Consider the following 23,878-nt stretch of genomic DNA (forward strand, 5'->3'; position numbering starts at 1 on the left):
TGCACTGGCTAGGGCTTCCAGATCAAAGTAGACTAGAAGTGGTCCCTGCAGGCATCCTTCATTCGCTTCTAGACTTGGAGGGAGAATCCTTAATATATCTCCTGTCATCACAGTGGCTATAGTGTTTTCAAAGATTTTCTTTAAGAAATTGGGGAAGCCTTATATCCCTAGTTTGCTCAGCTATTTTCCCCCATCAATAGGAGTTTCTGTCAAAAACTTTTTCTGCATCTTTTGAAATGACCACATAGTGTTTCTTCTTTCTTTTCTTTCTTTAAAAAAAAAAAAAATTATTTATTTGACAGACAGAGATCACAAGTAGGCAGAGAGAGAGGGGGGGGGAAGCAGGCTCCCTGATGAGCAGAGAGCCCGATGTGGGGCTCGATCCCAGGACCCTGGGATCATGACCTGAGCCGAAGGCAGAGGCTTTAACCCACTGAGCCACGCAAGCGCCCCTTCTTCTTTCTTTATTATATTCCTATGAATTATATTAATTAGCAAATGCTATTCTTGAGATAAAATCCACTTGTTATGCTTTATTATTTGTTTAATATCTGGCTGAATTTGTTATACTTTGTTATAATTTTGCATCTATGTCTATGAGGAATATTGACTGATCTTTAATTTACTACTCTTGTGATGTGTCTGTCAGATGCTGGTATCAGGATTATGCAGGCTTCATAAAATAAGGTGGTAAGTGGTTCTTATTTCCATTTTCAGAAACATTTTGTATCAGATTGATATTATTTCTTCTATAAATGTTTGACAGAATTCACAAGTGAAACCATGAGAGAGCCATAGGGATGATGGCTCCCAAAATCACATTCCTGTTTCCCTCAAATCCTTTGTGACCCAAGGACCAAGGTCAAAACAGAAACAGAACCATCCTAAAAATGCTTAAAGACACATATTTCATAAGTCTAGTGCAATCGATGAGAAATTTAACTGGCCATCAGAATAAAGGTCAGTTGTTTGTAGAGAAAGATAACAGAATCCAGAAAGATGACAGAGCGTATTATCCACAATGTAATATAGAAATAAAGCAGCAGAAAAATGTATTCCATGATTCAGAGAGAAAATAGTCAACTAAACAGATGCATAGAAAACTCAGATGGTGAAATGTGGACAAGAAATTTTAAATCCCTGATGTGTCAAAGAATCTTCAGAAAAAACATATATTTTAATATCAAGAGTGAACTGATAATGTTAAGACTGTTATAAAAATCAACCAAAAAGAAATCTTAGAACTGAAAAACACATTACATAAAATAAAGACACCACTGGATGGAGTTAACGACAGGCTGGGAAGAATCTGGAGTTAAAGACACAGTGCAGCCAACTACCAAAACAGAGGCAGAGGGAAGAAAAAGACTGAAAAATAATACAGAGTTTTCACAGCCTAAGAAATCATTAAGTGATCTATCCCACATGTAACTGGAGCTGCTGAAGCAAAGTGACAAATAAGACAGAAAAAAATATTTGAAGAAAAATAATGGTGGAAATTTTTCTACACTTCACTGAAATCAGCAGCCCATAGTCCCAGAAACCTCTGAGGAAGGACCTCAAGCAGGACCAAGAGCCAGAAGACCAGACTTTATAGACCAGGTGCTAGAAACCAAAGATATAGAGAGAATCTTCAGAGCAGCCAGAATAAAAAGACATTTATGTGCAGAATAACAACAGGAATGGCCACTGACTTAAAAGACGAAGGGGAACAACTGGACACTTTCAAAAGAAAATCTGCCAACTTAGAATCGCAAATCCAGCAAAAACATCCGAAGAGTGAAGCCAAAATAAAATGGCTGGAAGAAACTGCTGTCAACACACTTTTAAGACATGTTAAAGGAAGTTCTTTGGACTAGAGTAGGATGATACCACATAGAAATCTGGAACTGTTCGAATAAGTGCGAAGCATTGGAAATGGGATATGTGTGAGAAAATATGACAGATTAGTTTTCTTTTAATAAAAAATTCTTCAGTTGACTATTCAGTTTTAAATATTAGCAATCTATGTGGGATACAGAGCAAATGTATCAGTATCACACTTAACGAGGACATAGCAGACAAAAAGGGGTATAAGTGGATTATTTTTAAGGTTTTACGTTTATGGAAATGGAACGATATTAATCTAAAACAACTGTTAAAAATGAAGACTGTAAAGTCAAGAGTAACCACCTAAAATATAAAGAGACACAACAACGAAAGACAGTAGAAGAGACAGAACCAAGTGCTAAAGGAAACACTGAGCACAGATGAAGGAAGGAAAGGAGGGACAGAGAACAGGGGTTCAAGAAAACACAAGTAAGATAATCAATCACCAATCACATATAGTACCATTAAATCCAAGAAGAATGACTAGTCGTCAGGAAATCGGTGACTTCGGGTCTCAACTACTGCTGGGACTAAGACCCGTACTACATATGAAGACACGGACAAGAGACAACGGGACATGAGCATAAGGAAGCGGGTGTGGCTATTAACACAGAAAACTTTAAAGCAAGAAGCATTACAGACAAAAAAAGAGAATTAATTTCACATTGATAAGATGGTAAATCATGGAGAGAACATAACAAATATAAATGTGTAAGCACCTAATAAAGTTTCTAAACACATGAAGCAAAATGGAGAAGTATGTAGAAATTCATAACTTTATTTATACTGGAAGCTGTATTTCCAGTTAGAAATTCATAACTTTATTTATACTGGAAGCTGTATTTCCAGTTAAAAATGGGGAAAAATACACTTACAAGTGATTAAAATCTGTAAAACAAGCATATGACTTTACCAAGAAAGTGATAGGACCTGTGTAGACAAACAGTAAAATGCTGTCAGGATTAAAGCCTCATGCCAATGTCTTTGAAGACAGTACACTTCCATTTTCAAGTGAACAATGAACGTAGCTGCGATCAAAGTGCCCTGTGGCTGTTAACGGATAGCAGAATATGTTTGTCTTTTTAAGTGTTCATGATGAGGGGGAGAAGTCATGATGTCTACAACTTACATTCAAGGTGGACGTTGAAAAAAGAAAGAAACATATGGTAAGATGTTAACAATTGTTGAATGCATGTAGTGGGTATAAGTTGTACATCTCAATATAATCTATACTTTTTTGCAAGTTTGAAAAATTTTAATAAAAATATTTAAAAATGCATTTATTAAGTAACAATTTCCATAAAATTTGTAGAACGTAAATGAAAGATGAAGATATCTTACCAGGTATGTATGATAAATTTCAACACAGTTACAGAAATCAAAACAGTATGCACAGTCGAGGATTAGTTAATTAGCATTTAAATGGCTTAAGGAACCCAAACAATTATTTAATTTTTATGAAAACATCAAGCAGTGGAAAATATGGGTTATTAATTAAATGGCATTAATTTAACCCACCAGGAATAAATAAAAGACATAAATCCAGAAGAACTAAGCTCTAACTATGAAAATCAAAACTATAAAAATGCTACTGTCCCTCGGAACAATTTGTTACTTAAACTGTAACCCCTGGAGGATTTTACTAGTTGCCAAGCACATTTAGATATGGCCTTAAGAAAAACATATACTGGCAACAGGTCTTTGGGGAGAAGGACGATACACGACCGTGAAGCTGGGCAGCTGGGGACGTCCGGCCCGCCCAGGGCGGAACACCGCCTACTTCAGGGAAGCCGAGCACCCGGGAATGCCGGGTCAGCTCAGGGTGGAACGAAAACCGCCTGCTTCCCTTTTCCGTGATCGCTCCTTTCTCTTCCCAGAAGCCCCCGTTGTTAGTTAGAGGAGTCCTTTGAATGTACTTGGTTAACTATAAACTTTCTCCTCCTTCTTGCTTGTCTACCAGACGTGACTAACGTTTGACCTTCATCAGTCCTTCTGTTGGCTATTGTTTCTATCCAATAAAAGTGAGACTGTGGAGTTGCTTGGGGCAGCCGTCTTTTCGACTGTCGTCCCCTGCTCCCAATCTCTTGCAGCTGACTTGTTTGTGCCTAATTTCTTCTCCTGTCGCCAACTGGAAGCGGCATAAAAATATACAAAATGAATTTTAAGTACTATTTATACTCCTGTGACAACAGGGGAGGTCATCTTAAGCAAGCCAGGAAACCAGATTTGATAAAAACAAATGAGAGATTTGACCTCATGAAATTAAATTTCTTTACAGTCAAAAGAAAATCTGAATAAAGTTTTTGAAAGTCACCTGAAGAAAATATTTGTAACATATAACATAGAAACTTTTAGTACCCTTAATAAAATATATAATGCAAACTGATTCATAAAAAAAGTAAACAACTCAACAAAAAATACTCAAAAGCTCTGAACAGACACATACATAGAAGCGGGAACCATAAACAGCCAAGGAGCACGAAGCAATCTGTAGTGCAGGGAGCGCCCAGAAAATGCCACATTCAATGAGCAACGATTTCCACCCACATGTTCGGAGGACTGTGAACTTCCACAACCCTTCTAGAAAATTTACGATGCTTATATGTTAATAAATTTCTAGCATCACACACTACACAGAACATATTCTTAGAGGACCAGCAGGTAAGACTAAATAAGTAATTTCACTGCAGATTTATCTATACTGCGGAATTCTAGAAATATCTTACCATTAAGGACAGGTTTAACAAGCTTATATAGTATGGGGTATATAGTATTCCATATAAGATGTTATATAACCCTTACAAAAAGGAATGCATCTGGTATAATCACATTTTTTATTAAAAAAAAAGAAGAGGACAGTATATTTGTGTGTATATATATATATAGTGTACACACACAGATACCCCCCAACACAGAACTTTGAATAAACACAGGAAAGTGCGTGGGATGATATTATACCCAACAGATTGCGGGCATGGAGTGCAGAATAACAGAATATTCTTCTTATATATACTTCTGCACTCTTTGAATTAAGACCAAACATGCATTACCTTTAAAATTATTAACTGTTATTATTACAGCTTACACCACTAACACATACACATACCCATTAAGCACCAAATATATTATTTGTAATTATTCTTAAATTGTCTATTTTAAAATTATTATTATAATCATTTTGCTAAAAAAATATGTAAGAGACTTGATACTAATTACATGACTCTTACTTATAACCTTGAAAAAAAAAAAAAATGGGCGCCTGGGTGGCTCAGTGGGTTAAAGCCTCTACCTTCGGCTCAGGTCATGATCTCAAGGTCCTGGGATCGAGCCCCGCATCGGGCTCTCTGCTCAGCGAGGAGCCTGCTTCCCCCTCTCTCTGCCTGCCTCTCTGCCTACTTGTGATCTCTCTCTATCAAATAAATAAATAAAATCTTAAAAAAAAAAAGTATGCACATGGGTTTTAGCAAGCCAAAGGCTACTTTCATCCAGGGTATATTTTCCCGATCTTATAACTGCCATCATAAAGAGAACTGTAAACAAGAACACCACAAAGTCTGTCGCAGGCAGAAACACTCGATGGTTCTAAGTCCTGAGCATCCCTTGGGCTGCAGGCGGAGGAAGATGTGTTGGGAAGGACCTTTGTGGCCCCTCATGACGCTGACCCCTTCCATGATCCTGGGAGGCCCTGGCAATGTGTGCAGACTGCCCTAGGTAAAAATAAGGTTTCTCTGTTTTCCTTAAATAGGGTTCCCAAAATTGTGTAAGTTTCAGGCTCTGCAAAATCTGGACCTGCCCGTATTTTGATGTAAAATAATCACACAAAATGGTAGTTTAACCAAAGGAATGGATATCATTATATTATATGCATGTAATATTCCTGAAGAGGCAAACTTTATTACATATCTATAGTCACTTGTACATCTAAGGTTTTGTGTATGTGTTACCTCAGTGGATTGCTTCTAAAAACTTTAAAACAGACTCTCCTGAAAAGAAATGTTACGATCAGTACTTAATGGATCATCGAGGAAGAATGCAAAGCACCCAAACAAGAGACTATCGACCCAAGTTCAGCGAGACTAGAAGAGACCAGTAAACAAATGTCCACACATCTCAACGTAAAGATGGCATCACTTAAGATGAACTTGGTCAGACGTGGGAACAGCAAAGGGAAACTCCTAGTGCTCAGTCCTAGCTGGTGGTCACACCTATAGACTGACAAGCAGAGCAGGCAAGTTAGCCAGCGGACTGAGACGGGACACACAGATGGTGGACAGCTTCACAGTGAACACACCCGGTACAGCTCTGAGTTCATTAGGCACGACATGCCGGCTCAGGAAAGACAAACCAGGTGAATTTAGCCTGATCCATTGGAACGTTGAAAGTAATCTAATTCTCCGTGTTCTGACGCCATGCCCACGAAGCCAACTTTTGATTGTCACTTGTTTTCCTAAACGATCTGACCACACTGAATGACAATTTTCTGATGCTTGTAACCAGAACATATGTTTGAAGATGAATAAAATGGAATTCCAATTTTATCCATTAATCACGTTAGCTTGGTCAGTAAGATCCAGATTCTGAAAAATGAATCCATTTTTATTTGCTTTTGAGTCCTTGAAGCTAATGACCAAAGCCTGGACCGAACTGAACTGAATTCAGGGAGAGGCCTGACCTCTCCTGTAAAGTGACCTCTCTTTAAAAGTACCCATTCCTGGGACGCCTGAGGGGCTCAGATGGTTAAGAGTCTACCTTCAGCTCAGGTCATGATCTCCAGGTCCTGAGATCCAGCCCCATGTCAGGCTCCCTGCTCAGCAGGAAGCCTGCTTCTCCCTCTCCCTCCGCCTGCTGCTCTGTTGTGTGTGTGTGTGTGTGTGTGTGTGTGTCTCTCTCTCTCTCTCTCTCAAATGAATAAATAAAATCTTAAAAAAAAAAGTACCCATTCCTGTGCGAGCAGTTTAAATTGCAATTCATATTTTAATATACCCCCACAATTCAGTCTCTGTAATTTTGTCAAATAAAGAAATATGCAAAATGAATATAAAATACATGTAAAACAAAAAGAAAACACATAAATATTTTTACATTCCTTCTTCCAAATATAAATTTATGCTAAACTACATTTCTGTTCTTAAGTATACGTTTATTCCAGATAATACTTCCTAGGCTTCTAAACTTTTAAAAAAGGATCTTTACCTATGTGATTGATTATTAAGGTTTAGCGATCCGGTCTGGTACATCTCTTCCAACTGTTTCCTGTTTCCAAAGTACAGAGCAAGGTCTGTGGCAATGATGGCTTTGCGGATGATCTCAAGCACCTGTTCATATTCACTGGAGCTCAGGGTGGAGAAGATATTGTGCCCTTCCAACTACGGAAAAAACACAAATAAACACCACCAATAACAAGCAGAGGCTCTAATCTTCCGACATTTGCAGGTACTCAAACAATACAGTCAATGGCATCTGGCCCACCAGTGACAGGTTTGGGGACACAGAAGAAGAGTTTGCAATGATTAATGGAAACCAACGTGGCAGCTTCTCTTTAAGCTACAACAGTGGAGCTTCCCTTCCCTGATCATCCGCCACGGCGACATCACCTGCTGCCACAGAACCCCAGTTACTGAAGAGCACAGCTAGCGTTTGGGTATTTCCAGGAAGCAATTCAAGAACTAGAAAGTGTTAAAATATTTAGGACATTTCTTTTTAAACTAATTTAAAACTTTAGCAATTTTCATATGAGACTGGAAATTGATGGATTAAGAAAATCATGGATATCTTTGTCTACTTCAGCAAGTCGAATGAAGAGTAAACTGCTTTCTCCATAGCACAGAAGAAAATGTCCCACGACCTCAAAATAAAGCTTCGTCAGGCATATTAAAATCTCTCCCCACAGGTAACCACCCTTTCCCATAAAACACAAACCGCTGAGGTGCAACCCTCTAGGGCCATCCTCTCTTCTTCTGCCCTCACGGGACGGGGGCGGCAGACCATCACCAGGACAAGACCAGAGCACGGGGCATTTGGACTCTGTCTCTTCAGAATTATTCTTTCGCATATGAATCTGTTAAGAACTTTTTACAGTTACTGAGAATCTTAAGCCTTTATTTGTAATTGAGATAAACATGGGTTGTTTTTGTTCAAACAAAAAAGACTGAAATAATAAAGTGGCACTCCATTTGTGGGCTCTTCAATTACTGTAAAATTATTATTATAATGTCAGCATAGCTGTACTCTAATTGATTTTCACTTGCTCTAATTTATATTTATTGACTGACAAAATGCATTAAAAACTTGAAATTATTATAATACATGTTAAAAAATCAGACATCTCACTAGGACACTACCTCCTTCCTATTACTCTGAAAAGGTTGTTCATGTGCCATTTTCAATCATCAGAATCTTTATTACCTAACTCTTAAGGTTTTATAAATATTTAAGTTATCCTATGATAAATACAGCAAATGGCATTGGTTCTAGTTGGTTATTTTCCTGACAGTAATAATAGGAAGGCCTTACGTTTGTAGGGTGCTCTAAATTGACAAAACATTTTCAAACACATGATTTCACTTTCAAATTAAAAAATTTAAATAACTCTTTGATGTCTAATTGAAATGAAGTTATTTGCTGAAGCATCAACAATATTTTTCTTTGAAGAGCAGCTGCAGTGCTTACAGAAACTGGTCATTTTTAGTAACGTAATCTCATCGGAAGCAGCTTTCGCGGCGGCAACCACGATGGGGGCCAGAGGGTATAGACGTGATGACAGACTTAAGCTCAACACACAGAAGCAGCCCTGACACTCAACTACCCTGGGGACAGAAAGGGGACGACACAGGACGCGCTGTGGGTGGAGGATTCAGGCACAGGCCGGTTCGTAACTGAGCGGACAAGGGAGGGGACTCAAGCTCTGGGGAGGTGGCTGAAATCAACTCTCCAAAATTTTAGTGCAGGAAGATAAAAGAAAATAACTTTTTTCCTCTGACTCCTGCTATGTAATCTGCTTTGCTTTCATTTGATCCTAACTCAAGTAACGCGGCAGTCTCTGTTTCAATGCTTAACGCCTTGTCACCTGCGCTCCCAAATCATGAACGGGTTTCGCACAGGCAGGTCTGGTGGGTGCTCCCGCACACACCGGCTCCGGGAGGGTTGTCTGAAAAGGTATCACATGTGACACATGTTTTTATGCTTTATTCTATCACTAATAAACCAGTAAATTACAGTGTGTAAAATATTCTATCCTACTGTTGAAAAAATTTTAAAAATCTCTCTAAATAGGAACTTCTTGGCCTGGGTTCTAGAATTCTCTCCGGGACCACAGAGTTATAAACTCACTGCATCCATCTATCTATCTATCATCTATCGATCACCTATCATCTATCTATCATCTATCTATAAAATATGTGTTGAGTGTGTTATCCATAAGCACATTATCTTATCAGATTCTCAGAAGTATCCATGATCTATGGCAAATGGAGACCCATGTTAAAGGAGCTGTATATGGTGTTGGTCACTTTGGATTTACTATTTCTTTTATTAGGTTTCTTTTTAAAAATTTTTTATTTAAATTCTAGTTAGTCAACATACAGCGCAGCACTGATTTCAGGTACTTTTCGATATTAAAGGCCACAAGGCAGCTCAGCAGAGAACCTTCATAAGAGAAGGTCACACCAGGAACCCTCTACTGCCTCCCACGATACTCTGCAAGGGCAAAGGCAGCAAATGAGCACAGGAACTGTCTTCAAGTGCATGAAGTGCGTGTCTTTCAGCTCCTACCAGAGGAAAATAAGGGAGATAGAGCAACCGACCACAGCAGAGAAACAGCTTAAAATCTTTAAAAATCTCCAATTTCGCAGTACGGAAACCTCATAATATAAGACTTTTATATACCAACTGGTGAGTTTATTATAGTTCATGTCCCAGGTCATAGTGCTTGAAATTTGTTACGTCAAGGCAGGTCATCCCATTCTGTATCAATCAGGCATAAACTAACCCGAATTTTATATGAGGAAACGTTCCTAAAATCCAAAGACGGGGGAACTGCATACAGTCCTCAGGCCTGTGCGGGCGTCTGTGGGCTCTGCTGCGTGCTCTACGCGGCCGAGGGCTGGGAGCTCCGGAGACAACACGGGACGCTGGGATCAGCCCTGTGCCGGGAGCCCCCAGCGACCCACCCCCCGGGGGGAGGTCTGTCGGCCTCCAGCGCTTACACGAGGCAAGCCCGTGGCTTCTCAGCGGGCCACTGCACTGCTGCAGCGCGTCTGCCCGTGTCTTGCCCATCGCGAGGTGAAGAACGTGGGTCTTTACCGATCGAGCAGCTATTCGGTGTGAACATTTCACCTTGTGCGAGGATGTTCGGAGGACGGGAGCTACCCCGCGCACAGCCCCCACCGCGGGAGTGCCCGGGGAGGGTCCACAGCTTGGAGGGGTGTAGAAGCGCATGAGAGAACGCACGCAGCGGTCTCCGGGACAGGCTCAGTGAAGGGCTCCAGAAGAGCACGGGCAGGGCCGTGGATTCTGCAGGACAAGGAGGGGCCACAAGAGACCACGTGGGCTCAGCGGGAGCCACAGCATTTCAGTACGGCTCAAGCACATCGTCCCCGTGGAGAAATGGTGACACGGTGAGAGAGTTCATAGGCCTGGTGTCAGAACTGGAATGGTCGCTGGAAGGTTACGAGGGACAGTCACTCCAGCAACAACATAACATGGGCTGCAGGGAGGTTAGGACTGAAGCAGAAGGACACCCTGTCCGTCTTTCCTTAGCAAACTTTTAAAATATTATTATGAATCATAAATAATTCTTTCCAAAGCCCCATGCTGCTCAGCTCTATGAAAGAGATGCGTAAGGAAAGGCCTTGGAGCCCAGATTTCAACACCTGCATGCCAACCAGCCCAAGCTCACCCGGCGGGTGTAAGTCACCCACAGGAAGCCACAGGCATGGGCCAAATTATTCAGGGGACCTGAGATAACAGTAGTCAACTGCATCGAGCTTTCACAACAGCAATGGCGTGGTCCTTATTCAGATACTTAATCGCCTGCTGCATCCAACCACAGGCTAGGAAGCACAGTGGTACTGTAATTAAGAACTAAGGGTTTGGAGTCAAACAATTCTAGTTTTTAATCCTGTTCAGTCACTTACTAACTGTATGACAATGGACAAGGTACTTAATCTCTTTGATGCACATCATCTTATTGTAAAATGGAAGTAAACTGATACCTACCTCACAGAATGTTATAAAAACCAATGTGTTAATATTTGCAAAATTCTTATGTTTCTCATTTATAGTAAGTATTAAGTCAAAAGTACTACAATATTTATAATGAGTACCTAATAAATGATGAAATGATTACTATGATGATGGTTGTGACAAGGAGGACAAAATTTACCAGTATGACTTCTGCAGCCAGAGCTAAAGGACAGAAAGGAAAATCGAACAAACAAATCACACACATATGCCCAAGGAGAAATATGTAGTTAAAGATCACCTCTATCCCTTCAGAACACATCTTCAGAAAAGGACAGGTTCAAGCTAGCCTGTGTGATACATTTTAGCTTATTAATAAAGTCAGTGCTGGATAGAAGTTACAACATAACAACGTACAGTAAATACTACTTCGTGCAGACAGGCGGGAACAGTGGCTTGTCAGCAGCTCTAAGAAGTAATGAAAATGTCACAGGATCCCAAAATGCTGGTATAAAGACAATTCTCTTAACATCGAAACATATTTCAAAAGTACCAGACAATTCAAGATTGATGGAATATTGAGAACATTTTCTTCATAACAAGAAAGATTATTCCTAATTGGTCTGTTTTTTTAAATTGTGACTTGTGAGTACTTCACATGGGATAGTCACAGAAGGCTAAACACAGAAAAACGGTGGCTGCGACATTCAGAGCGCTTGGTGACATCTCATGAGGCAAGAGAATGAGCGATTTAATATTCCAAAAGCAACGGTTCTACCACAATTACGGAAACGTACAGGTCAGCAAACAAGCTCACGTGCCTTCCTGAATGTGACTGTCCACACAAAATTGTCTCCTTACTTGAAGGCATTCAGTTTTTGTTTCAGTACCAACCCACGCTTTGTCCTAAGGAGACTCACTGACGCCCTCTCCCTTGAATAAAACTCGGCGACTTTCCATCTCTGACTTGCACTCACTCTTCTGTGTCCCCTGAACTCTTACACCCATATTTCATACCTTCATGTGACCACCACCAGCCACGGTAGGAGACCCAGTGATGGCTGGGCAGGGACAGGGACCAGTGGTCTGCAGTGACTGTCCTCACTGGGCTTATAATTCAAGAGTAGTGACACGCTAAGCTCGCCAACAGAAAATTTCAATACGATGTGGAAAAAAACTATGATACGCGTCTGCTTGCCGGCTCAGAGGCCATGTAAAGCGGCACATGGCTGTGCTCCAACCGTGTCGGGAAGTCATGAAATAATTCTACTGGAGGTGGTAATACCCGAGCTGAGCCTTGGAGATAAGAAGTTGCCTCAAAAAGACAGTGGAGAATTACAAGTGAGGATGCAGGCAATGACGCAGAAGTAAGAAACAGTGTGCAAGTGAGAAGTACAGTAGATACTGTGCTCCTAGGCCACCCATGGGCCATTCACTAAAAGCCTGAATATCAGTCTAGAAATGGAATTTATTGGGGCACCTGGGTGGCTCAGTCAGTTAAGCATCTGCCTTCAGCTCAGGTCATGATCCCAGGGTTCTGGGATCGAGCCCCACATCGGACTCCCTGCTCAGCGGGGAGCCTGCTTCTCCCTCAGCCGCTCCCTTGCTTATGTTATTCTTTTTCCTGAATAAATAATTTTTTTTTTAAATGGGATTTATTCTTGACCCCCCAGGACCCACTGATGACTTTTAAGCAGGAGAATAACACGATCAGACGTGGATGTGAGAGTGAGAGAGGCAAGCTTGGAGAAATGGTGTCGGTGAGGGAATGAAGGTAGATGACAGATGACGAAGGCTGGATGCGGGATGTCAGAGAAGCAAGGTCGCTGGCGGGCGCGCAGGAGGCTGCAGGAGTCTGAAGGCCGGCTCAGCAGGTGGTGGGAGCCCCCACTGTCTGGAACACCAAGGGCCCCGATCACCAGGAAACCAGTGCTGATGGCCTGATGTTAAGAGGTAATGGGCCGCTCAGCAAAAACGAGAACACCGCGCTGACTTCGTCCACAACTCAACCTCCTCACGGCCCACGCAGAAGGGATGGCCCACTGCGCCTCTCTCACTGAGACAAGAGTGGACGCAAGCCAGGACCGAACACACGTGCCTCCTTCTTTCTGGAAGTGATGTGTTTGCGGGTTAGACTGATACTAGCCTTTGAGATGTATTTCCTGTCCTGCCTGCTTACTGATGTGGCTGTGGTCAGGCAGGGCTGCGGCAACACTCCCTCCGGTTGCCCAGAGTATCCAGTAAGTAACAGTAGCAGCCACACTCCGTCCGCACTGGGGTTAACAAAACTGAAAAACTCTCTCTCTCTCTCCCTCTCTCTCATACACACACACACACACACACGCACACGCACAGCCTGGGGAAGGCCTGATGGGGAGGCGTCTCCAACCATATACACCAAACCATTCATCTTGCACTGGGCCGTGTTGCCAGAGGACGGACAGCTCCGGTCCACAATCAGCCGCAGCCACGGTGACAAAGATCTGCAGAGATCGGGATGCAACAGGCCAAATCCTTCCTGACGGTGAACAATGCAGGTACACAGCTGTCAGAGGCATCCCTGTGCTGTAACAATACTCATTTTAGTAACTGGAGGTTGGAATTTTTGCTATTACTCTAGACTATCACCTTAAATTGGTCAAGTCTGGAGTTGTCTCTCCCCCCGCCCCCCGCAAAGATTTTATCTATTTATTTGACAGAGACAGAGACAGCAAGAGAGGGGACACAAGCAGGGGGAGTGGAAGAGAAGCAGGCTTCCCACTGAAGGGAGCCCAGGGATCATGACCTGAGCCAAAGGCAGACACCCAACAACTGAGCCACCCAGGGGCCCCGGAGTTGTCTTGTTAAAGCTAAAATCAGCAGGCCTTGACACCTGGATGTGGGGGTGGGGAACAGTGACTCTAAAGTCATGCCCCCGTGATGGCTGGGAGATGGAGGCCCCCCCAGAGGAGGGGTAGGATAATAAGCAAGTTCTGGTCACAGGGAGCGCGGAGTTCAGGCGTTTGGAAACAGAAGACCCCTGTGCCCAGGCTGAGACGCAGGTGTGAGAGCCACAGCAGTGACCAGAAGGCCTCGAGAGAGCAACGCGGCGCAGCACCGAGATGAGCGCGCGGCGGCAGGGATCGGGCTCTGCTGCTACTACAGCCCCTGGGCCTAAGATGGGTATTGGCAGCTGGGAGGAGCTCATTAATGTCTGCTACTAAAACGAAATTCAAGGCAGTTCGAGATGGATCTGAGAAGAAATACTCCAAGAAGGATCATGAGCACAGAGGTCAAACCAGCAGAGAGCACAGCAGTTTCCAGAAGAAGGAAACCTTTCCTGAATCCTCCTGCCACGGTGATGGGCCATCTGTTTACAACCCTGACACATCTCTCCCTGTCCCGACTCACACAGGAGGCTTTAGGTCAGTTCAGCATATGGATTCGGTTTGTAAAGGGTAGCCTTTTCTCCTGCATCTATGGCAATGACCCATGCTTCTTTCCAGCTCCTCTTTCTTGTGATCCTGCGGAAGACCGTAAGCACGCTGAGTAATTATCTTCCTAGAAATGGAGAACAGATGCGCCCTTCCTGTGGCCTCCCCATCGATGGAAACCCCATCTCCAACGCTTGGAACCTAATGATTCTTCAACACCTTCTCACCAATAGCTTGCCTGAGCTGAAGTTACTGCCCTGGGTGCTGCCTTCCGTGTTCTGACCATTCTAGGAACACTGTGTTATGTCCTGTGGAGCCCCCACACTGCTGAGGGCTTGCACAAAACGAGACAGACCTTTCTGAATCCCCACTGTGGAGGGCAGCAAATGGGGCAAGTCTCCCAGCACTGGGGTGGGTCCAGGCCTCTCCATGCCTCCATGGTTTAATCACTGCTATGTCACGGGGCCTAATTTCTTATTCTACCCAGCAGCAGTGTACTTTGTGCAATCTCTATTTCAGAACGAATCCCATTATGTTTAAAATAGGTTTTTCAAAGAAACCTTATAAAGGATATTACAATTATTTGCAGATTACATTACTATAATATTGCCGTAGGCAAGTGTGTGAATTAGGACACGGGAGGCTAAGGCAGTGAGTCTGAATTATCTCTAAATGAAGGCGTCCTGACGTAAGATCAGAGTATATGCAAAAACAGTCGTGAAGTTCTAGAATGCCTGTCATCTACAAAAGGCACGTTTCTATACACACACACGCACACACAGGCACAGATATGTGCGTACTCACACACATCTTTTATCCTGCTTAAATTACGAGGTCGGTAGGTATGTCCGTATCTACCCGCCCGTACAGACATCTGTCGCGTTAATGAAAGCAGGACGGTGCTGAGGGACACTGGGAGCGTGACTGCCTGCAGCTCTCAGGGCGAGGACCAGCTGCGGATGAGTGGAACCACCCGCCAGCCTCCGGATACAGCCCGCAAGCACCTGCAGCAGTCCCCGCGAACCCCTCGGTCACCAGCAGGTACCCGGAGTCTCACTTCAGTGAGGCCGTCATTTACTTTCTCGGTCCTGAGGAAACAGGACCTACACAGGCACGTTTTGCTGCGTTCTGAGGAGGTCTGGGCTAGGAGCACTACCTGCCGACCTGGACGGTTCGGACACAGATGACAAACAAGGCGGGTCGGGGAAGCTGGGGAGAGCAAACCACAGCCAGGCCGCACGGGGATGGCGCCAGGCAGCAAACGGCCCCCCGCACCGCAGCCCGCCCGCGGCCGGTCCCGCTGCAGGTGCCTCCGGGCTGTGTCACACCCATCTACACACATGTATCCCGCAGAGCCCACGGCCGTCCCCTGACGACCTTCTGGGACTGCGCTTCCTACTCTGGCGCTGACAGTGCGACGAGAACACAGAGTCCGCCCCCCTGAAGTCAAAGCACACTTAAGAGACCGTCCAGGAGAGGGGTCCAGCCAGCACGAGGTAGGAGGCACCTCGGGAAGGTGACCTTGAGGACGAACGTCTAGGGTGAAGACAGAGCGTGTATACCAGCCGGTGAAGTCATGGCTGCCCATATCCAGATCAAGCACCACGAACAAACAAGGAAACTAAAAGGACTTCAGTGCACTTAAAACTTGATTTGCCTAACTCTGAAGATTTGTTGTTCAATACGTTGGGTTTAAGAATATGAAAACCCATATAAATTTATGATTTAGTACGTAAAATAAGCTTTCCCTTAAGAGTATCACGTACTTAAAAATCAAAGCAAAAAAAAATATATATATACACATATATGTTCAAAATCTTCACCGAGGAGCCATCATCCGAAAACCCCACGACTATCTAACGGCGACTGTATACACAAGGTTCTGCAATAACATGCAGCCGCTGTTGGCAGGCGGCCGCCCAACACCCCTCATTCTGCACAGGCCGTTAGAAGCTGTCCGGGGCGGGGAGGGTGGGGCGCGCTCACCTGGAGGATGGACACGGTCTGGGAGAAGTGGTGCTGCTCCATGGTGGACGTGGAGTAGAGCGCGGCCAGGGGGTGGTCGAACTTCTGCAGGTAGCTGTTGCTGAAACCCCTGTGGTCCAGGTCATGACACAGGCACGCGATCAGCAGTCCTTTGCGCTTCAAGAAAAAATGACACAGTGCAGATGTTCAAAACCAAGCAGTGGGTGTGACGCGATCTTGGCTTCTCACGCCGATCGTATGGACTGGCTCCTGCCCTTGCAACAGCCCGCGTCCTTAGGAAGGTCTGAAATTCCAGATAATCTAGCTTCGTTTTAAACCTCTTTCTTTGTTTTTCTGGCTTATGAACTTGACAACGGAATTATTCTTGACTTTTCTGGCTCAACTTTGGGGAAAAGTACAGATGGTATCAAATTAACGCAAACGTCCCCAAGAATTAGAGAAAGCAAATCTGCACAAGGAGAGGACAGTTACTGCCCTTCATTCAAAAACCCACTCAGTGTTAAGTTTCAACAATGCGGTTGCTACTACAGAGAAATGAGGACTAAAACAGGTAAGTCATAGAGCTTGTGACAAAATGGCAATATTGCACAGAGAAAGAGCAAAAGCAGAGCAGGCGGGAGCAGGTGAAGTGTTACAGAAAGCAGGTGGGCCGCAGAAGGTGGAGGAGAGAAGCAGGCAGCCTGGGGAGGGAGCGGTGGGAGAGGCAGCACCGGCTCCAGGGTAAGCCTCCCCCACAGTATTAGAGGGGGCTCAGAGGGCGGCAGGGGCTGTGGGCAGAGGACAGACAAGAATGGCAGAAGTAGGAGCTGACAATCTTTGAGGCCTTATTTTCTGTGGGAACCAGAGAAGGACTACGGGGTTTTTAGCAGAGCAGTGATATCATATAACTTACATTTTTACAAAAGATTACCACGTGGGCAATTGTACTGAGAACAGACTCCAGGAGGAAAGGCAGACTGGTGAGGAGGGTTTTGTCCTAATTCAGGCAAAAGCGTAGACCAGAGGCAGCACGGGGGCGCTCAGAAGACGTGATTAAATCAGGGTGAGTTTTATAGGCAGGGTCAGCAGGATTTTCGTACAGTCTGAGTGTGAGCCAAAGGGAGAGCAGGGGAGGGGAGGGAAGGCAGGAGTCAAGAATGGACGCAAGGTATTTCACCTTGGCAAATGTAGGACTGTCATCAACTGACATGGGGACAGTTGCGGGTGAAGGAGGTTGGAGGAAAGGGCTCAGGGGTTCAGTTTCAGACTAATGAACTTCAGGGGAGATTCTGAGTTGACAGTGGTCTACTCTAGTCTAACCTTCTGTGATGAGGGGAGGCAGGTCTCAGCTGGAGAAAGAGGGTGTCCGTGTATATGGTGTTTTGGGCCACCAGACTGGCTGGGCCCACCAAAGTTGCTGTTCGGGGTTGGAGGAGGCCAGAGGTCTGTGCCCTCAAGTATTCCAACTTTCAGAAGTCTGAGGGAAGAAGAAACAGCAAAAAGCCCCCAAAGCAACCCCCAAACCTATGTGACCAGAAGAAACCAACAGTGTTGGGGGTCCTGGAGCCATGGGGAGACAGTGACTCAAGGAGCTGAAATGCAAGCACTGACCCTCAGTGGGCGAGGCGCAAGACACTGGGGACCCGGCCCAGGGCATTTTCGGGGATGGGTGGGGCGGAAGCCTGGTCCAAGATGGTTTCAGAAAAAAGGGGAAAGGAGTGGGAGCCAGCCAGTAAGGCAGCTCTTCCATGGGTTTGTGGCAAGGGAGGACTGAGAAGTCGGGAGAGAACCGAGTGGACAGGCAGATCAAGGGGGTGTGTTTTGATGGGGGAACAACAGGGCGCTCGCACAGACAAGCCAGTGACGGGAGAAAACACGTGGAGGGAGGAGGAGAGGGGTGAGTCGCTAGAGCGGGTCCTCTGGGGAGTGGAGGCAGTGCACAAGGTCAGGAGGGGGGGGGGCTCTGGAGGGGAGTCTGGCGAATGTTGTGGTGGGTGTGTGAAGTCAGAGCCCGCAGAGGGAGACGTTGACGGGCAGGATGGGGTCTGCGGAAGGCCCACAAGTTGATCTGGGTGCCTCTGTCCGCCCTGCTCCTTTTTGGTCGTCATTGAGCAGACCTCGTTTCTGCTGCAAACCGGCTGGGTGGGAAGGCCTCCCCGACCACTGGCACCCATCACCTGCTGGTGTTTGCACGGGAGCTGTCCTGCAGGCTCTGAGGACACCTGAATTAGCTACGTTCTGAGTATGCTTTGGGTTTGGGGTTGTTCCCAAATTTTCTGCTGTTGTCAACCATGATGAATCTGGTAAGAAATTTCAAGGTCTTTTGTTTGTTTTTTAAAGATCTTATTTATTTGACAGAGAGAGACCACAAGTAGGCAGAGAGGCAGGCAGAGAGAGAGAGGGAGGAAGCAGGCTCCCCGCTGAGCAGAGAGCCCGATGCGGGGCTCGATCCCAGGACCCTGAGATCATGACCTGAGCCAAAGGCAGAGGCTTTAATCCACTGAGCCACCCAGGTGCCCAGAAATGTCAAGGTTTTAAAATCTTGGACAATAGGTAAAAGTTATTATGTACATTTTTCCACTCTTTTTTACCTATTTTATTTTTATTGACATAAAGTTCAACTGTTTGATTAAAAGTATGCCAGAATCAAGCATGTGAAAATAATTTACAAAGTGAAGAATTATCTTTAACATACTCATTTAGCAAGATCAAATGCTAATTTTTTTCAAATAAATTTTATTCATATAGTTGAAAGAGAGAGAGACAGAGACAGAAAGAGCACAAGTGGGGGTGGGTGGAGAGAAGGGAGAGAAGCAGATTCCCTGCTGCGCGGGGAGCCCAATGCTGGGCTGGATCCCGGGACCCTGAGATCGTGACCTGAGCAGAAGGCAGATGCTTAACCTCCTGAGCCACCCAGGCGCCCCTAAAATGATAGTTTCTAATAGCTCCATCAGAGATTCAATATCCCTTTTAAAAAATATATTTAAATTTTTACACATGTTATTTTGGGATTATTTTTAGCCAAAAGAACTGGACTTCTTGTGAAAACATGATGATATCATTCTAAAGATGAATTAGGAACTTAAATGAGTTAATCTGTAGCTGCAAATTTTCTCACTTATCTTAAAATTTTCCACTTTCGAATGTGTATTTCAAGGTAATTTGGAAGTATAGTTTCGATGGTTGTCAAAGTCACAGGCTATCCTATGGCAAATAAGACAATGAGATTCCTTCCTTAAAAGGAACTAAATGGAAAAAATGCTGAATGTCTTAGAAATATGGGATTCAATGAAATAGAAAATCGGAATAATTTATATGAAAAATGAACACATTTGATCTTTTCTTGGTAATACACTATAAGTTTGTCTGGCTGACTAAGCCCTACCAAGAGAATACTAAGGAAAGAAGGAAACATTCTGACTCTTTAAAATAGCACTCCCCCCCCGCCCCCCACCACAACATACCTTCCAAGCTCCCTGCCCAGATTGTGAATTTGGTCTGACGGGAGAGAAGAGGTACAGGGCTGGCCCTGAGAGGCGCTGGGTTCTAGTGCAAACATGCCCTTGGGAGAAGCACCAGTTCCTTGACTCGGGGATGAGGAAGCCCCTTCTCTGCACGGTCTGGGGCAGAAGACCAGTTTTATGGAGGAGAGGAGAGGGGACTCGACGCTGGGACCATGTCGGGGTGTGACACGCCTGGCAGTTGCGTCACCGAGTGCAGGGCTGGGCAGCGGTGCACGGATGGACTAGGCGGCCCCAGTCGCTCAGGGTTACCAGCTCTGGGCATGTCAAGTCAGGAAAGTCAGGGAAGCCTCACAGAGCCCACTTCCTCGTGGGACAGGGTATTAAATACACATTTATGTCTCGACCGTATTTAATGATTCAGTGTCCTGGGTTCTCAACTCAGCAGGATACGCCTACATTCCCCAGGGCACTGCACAAGGAGACAGACAGACTTTGTTTACCTAACGAAGACACCCAGAAGACAAAAACGGGAAGAGGGACCATTAAACTAGTGTTTCCTCAGTGGGAATTTCTGTATCGACATGTCTTGTGCAGAATAATATGACAAACCCACAGGCCCGGCAACTGCGCAAGTTCCTTCCACTGCGCTCCTGACCTGCCGTGGAACCCCACGTCCCTCAGCCCCCGGGGACGGTGCTCTGACGCGCGTGGGGAAGTGCACGCAGGCACGTGGGACGGGAAGGGCGGGTGCGCGCACCTCGAGGTCGGTGAAGAGCCCGTGGCTGTTCTGCAGGATGGCGTACATGCAATGTGCCACCGTGACGGCGTGCTTCCAGTTGTGGTAGGGCACCCGCCGGTAGTTCTTCTTCACAGACATAATAAAGCGACACAACTTTTCAAGCTCAAAGCTGTGTGGAGAAGAAAGTGTGATGACAGAAACTGGGGATGAGTCAGTACGTTGTAGCTAGAACTCCGGCCTCAACACACACGCCTGAGCCCACACGGACGCGCATGCCGGGCCCCACTCCCCGCCCCCGTCTCCCCAGCCGCTGCGGAGGGGAGGCTCTTGCTGAGCCTCCCATCTGACACACTAACTGGCCCCCCGGGGGGCACACACCAGAACCAGCTCCCTGGCGGTCACTGCATCACCGTCCCCCCATCAAGCATTTCCCACATCCTACCGTGCTCAACAAACATTTCATCACCCTGTCCAAGGGTGTTTTGAGCTCATGTTTTCCAAAAAGTGCACTGAGATTCATGAGCTGCTGTCTGGAGAGCATGAGAATTCCCCGGATGAGTGACTATCCTCTCAAAATGGACCCAAAGTACCACAGCACACTCAAACTACTGAGTGTGGCCAATGGCCACACCAAAATCCTGACACAGGGCATAAAACAGCAGGACACGTTTCTAGTGTGCGACATTGCTACTCTGTTTTATTTCTACTCATTTGAAGTCCCAGCAGCTCTCTTGAGGAATTTAAGGCTGCTTAAAAGTACATCAATATAAAACCGGGTTCTTTAAAATACTAAGGAGATGAGAGTTCATAAAACTTCTAAGATACACAACCTTTTTATTTCCCACTGAAAATTTTCATGTCCTTGAAATATAAGGTATGTCATTATAAGAGTTCCAACTGGTCAAACTCCCAAAGGATATCCAGGAAATGAGTGGAGTTAATTACCCCGTGCACGTCCTCGCAAAGGAGCAATTTATGAAAGTGACTGACAGAGGTTAAGAGAAGACACAGAACTCAATAGCAAGGGAGCAACAATTTAGTTCCAGAGCAACTATGAGCCTCTATAACCACTTAATGATTAAATGAGTGGGAAAGAGGAAATGAAAATTATTCTTTGCATTTTCAGCATGCGAGCTGAAGCTGTAAAAGGGTACGTGGAAAGTCCTGAAAGGCCCCTAGGGCAGGCCGCAGGAGAGGGGAAGGCAGCCACAGTTGAGTCCCTAGTCGTGCGCTTGGTGTGGAATCAGACCTGTTTCCTTCACACCTGTCCTACGGAGGCTGACAGCTGATGCTAAATTCAGTGCATGTTTTCTAACACACACCTTCACACAGTACGAGATTCTGTGGAGCAACAATCCCTACCTTTTCCCACTACACAGCCTACAGTAATTTCCACCTGTGTTTTTACCATCACCTGGCAGACACATGGTTGGTCGCCAAGGACAGCCACCCTGGCAAAGAGCTTGGCAGGCTGGAGGGGGAATCCAAGAAGGCTATCAATCTGTCCAACAATCTCAGCCTATTTTTATTTAGATATTTTGAAAAAATTATTTATATATGGCATATTTTCAGATAATTATCAACCAAGAAAGTGACAAGGCATTTAGGCAGGGGGCGGAAGAGGGCGTGTCAGTCAACAGCTTCAGACGGAAGTTGTTACGTCGGTCATACCAGGACGTCCCACAGGACCGATGGACCATGTACACAAAAATCCCAGGCCACATGCTTTCGAAAGGACCGATGTCAAAGTGGAATCTGGAATGAAAAGAACACGAGGTTGATTAGCAAACATAATCAGGATAAACACAAGAACAAATAAAGTAATTTAACTTTTTGTCGATTAAGAAGCTGAAAAAAACCCAAAAAACCAAAAAACACAAAACACTGGGAGTTCAGCCATCCCTTTTCCTGTCTTCTCAGTCACATCTTTGTTGTATTTAAATGTTTCCAAGAGGAAATTCCATACATTCCCTTAGGAACTTAGCCCAATATTTAAGCCATTGCTTAACTTTCTATTAAACAATCTGTATCAAATGACGTTGTGGTTGTTATCAGAGCAATGAAAGAGTACAAAATAATTGTATTATGAATCCTACACATTTTACACAGCTCATAGACCCAGGGGAGGAGGGTGTGGGGGGGTACGGGACACAGAATTTTTTAGAGTTAAAAATTACTCTATCTCCTATATAAGTCCAAAGGAAAAACTTCATAAAGACAAACATCCAATGTTATTACCTATTTTTCATTTGCTAATTTAATTACTAACATTTAACCCAAATAAACACAATGGTAAAATATTAAAAGAAACCATGTTCCCCTCGTTAGCCTTCTGACACCAAATGTGTGAGTTTTCCACACCAAGCAATTCTCCAACCCTCTGCAGACACCAACTGCAATTTGATTTACATCTGACACTACCCACAGCCAGTGCAGACCATACAGGTTAAGGGCTCAGTCCCACGAGACTGCTCCCCCAGCCCCAGCTCTAGATGCCAATCACATGTCCTGGACACCCACGCTTCTGACCACCGGCCATGAATCAGAGGTTTCCACCAACCCCATCTCGGGTTTAGAAATGCACTGGAATGGCTCACAGAACTCAGGGAAACACTTGACTTACTTTTGCTGGTTTATTATTAGGGATAAAACTCAAGAGGCAAATGGAAGAGACACACAGGGCAAGCCGCGTGGGAAGAAGGGGTGAGGAGCTTTCACGCTTCTGCAGGGGCACCACTCTCCCAGCACCCAATGTGTTCACCAACCTAAAAGCTCTCCGAACCCCTTCTTTAGGGTTTTTGGAGGTTCCACTTCATAGCAACCTTTGATTAAATCACTGGCAACTGGTGATTAATTAACTCACTCCCCAGTCCCTGTCCCCTCCCAGGCGGTCTGAGGGTGGCTGAAAATTACAGCCCCCAAACCACACGGCTGCTTCCTTGGGCAGCCAGCCCCCATCCTCCTGTAGTCCTGCAACAGCATAAACTCCAGTGTGGTTGAAAGAGGTTCACGATGAATGAGAAAGACATCTCTCTCATTCCAATCACTAAGGAAATTCAAGGGTTTTAGGAGCCGTGAGCCAGAAACTAGCTACAAAGACCAAATATATATTTCTTATTATATCAAAATATATACTATATATAAACCATTCAAAGATAAGCTGAAGTGAATGAAAACTCTTAAGAGTTTATCTGAGCAAAAATCCTCTCGAATAGGGCAGTGCCAAACCGTTAGTGTCCAGGAGCGCT

At 44.8% G+C, this 23,878-nt stretch overlaps 1 protein-coding gene across 6 annotated transcripts in view; it reads right to left on the reverse strand.

Moving 5' to 3' along the window:
* The window catches only part of PDE10A (phosphodiesterase 10A), a 569,965-nt gene that overhangs the window by 22,754 nt on the left and 523,333 nt on the right, over positions 1–23,878 (reverse strand). For all 6 annotated transcript variants that reach the window (XM_032837201.1, XM_032837200.1, XM_032837203.1 and 3 more), the window contains 4 exons: positions 22,302–22,385; positions 20,649–20,799; positions 16,449–16,604; positions 7,063–7,235 (listed from right to left, as the gene is read on the reverse strand). In XM_032837201.1, the coding sequence (XP_032693092.1) occupies positions 7,063–7,235; positions 16,449–16,604; positions 20,649–20,799; positions 22,302–22,385 (564 nt within the window). The remainder of the gene's footprint in view (positions 1–7,062; positions 7,236–16,448; positions 16,605–20,648; positions 20,800–22,301; positions 22,386–23,878) is intronic.

The sequence above is a fragment of the Lontra canadensis genome, unplaced genomic scaffold, assembly GCF_010015895.1.
Source record: "Lontra canadensis isolate GAN:19392208 unplaced genomic scaffold, GSC_riverotter_1.0 scaffold97, whole genome shotgun sequence".
In the NCBI taxonomy this organism is placed as follows: domain Eukaryota; kingdom Metazoa; phylum Chordata; class Mammalia; order Carnivora; family Mustelidae; genus Lontra; species Lontra canadensis.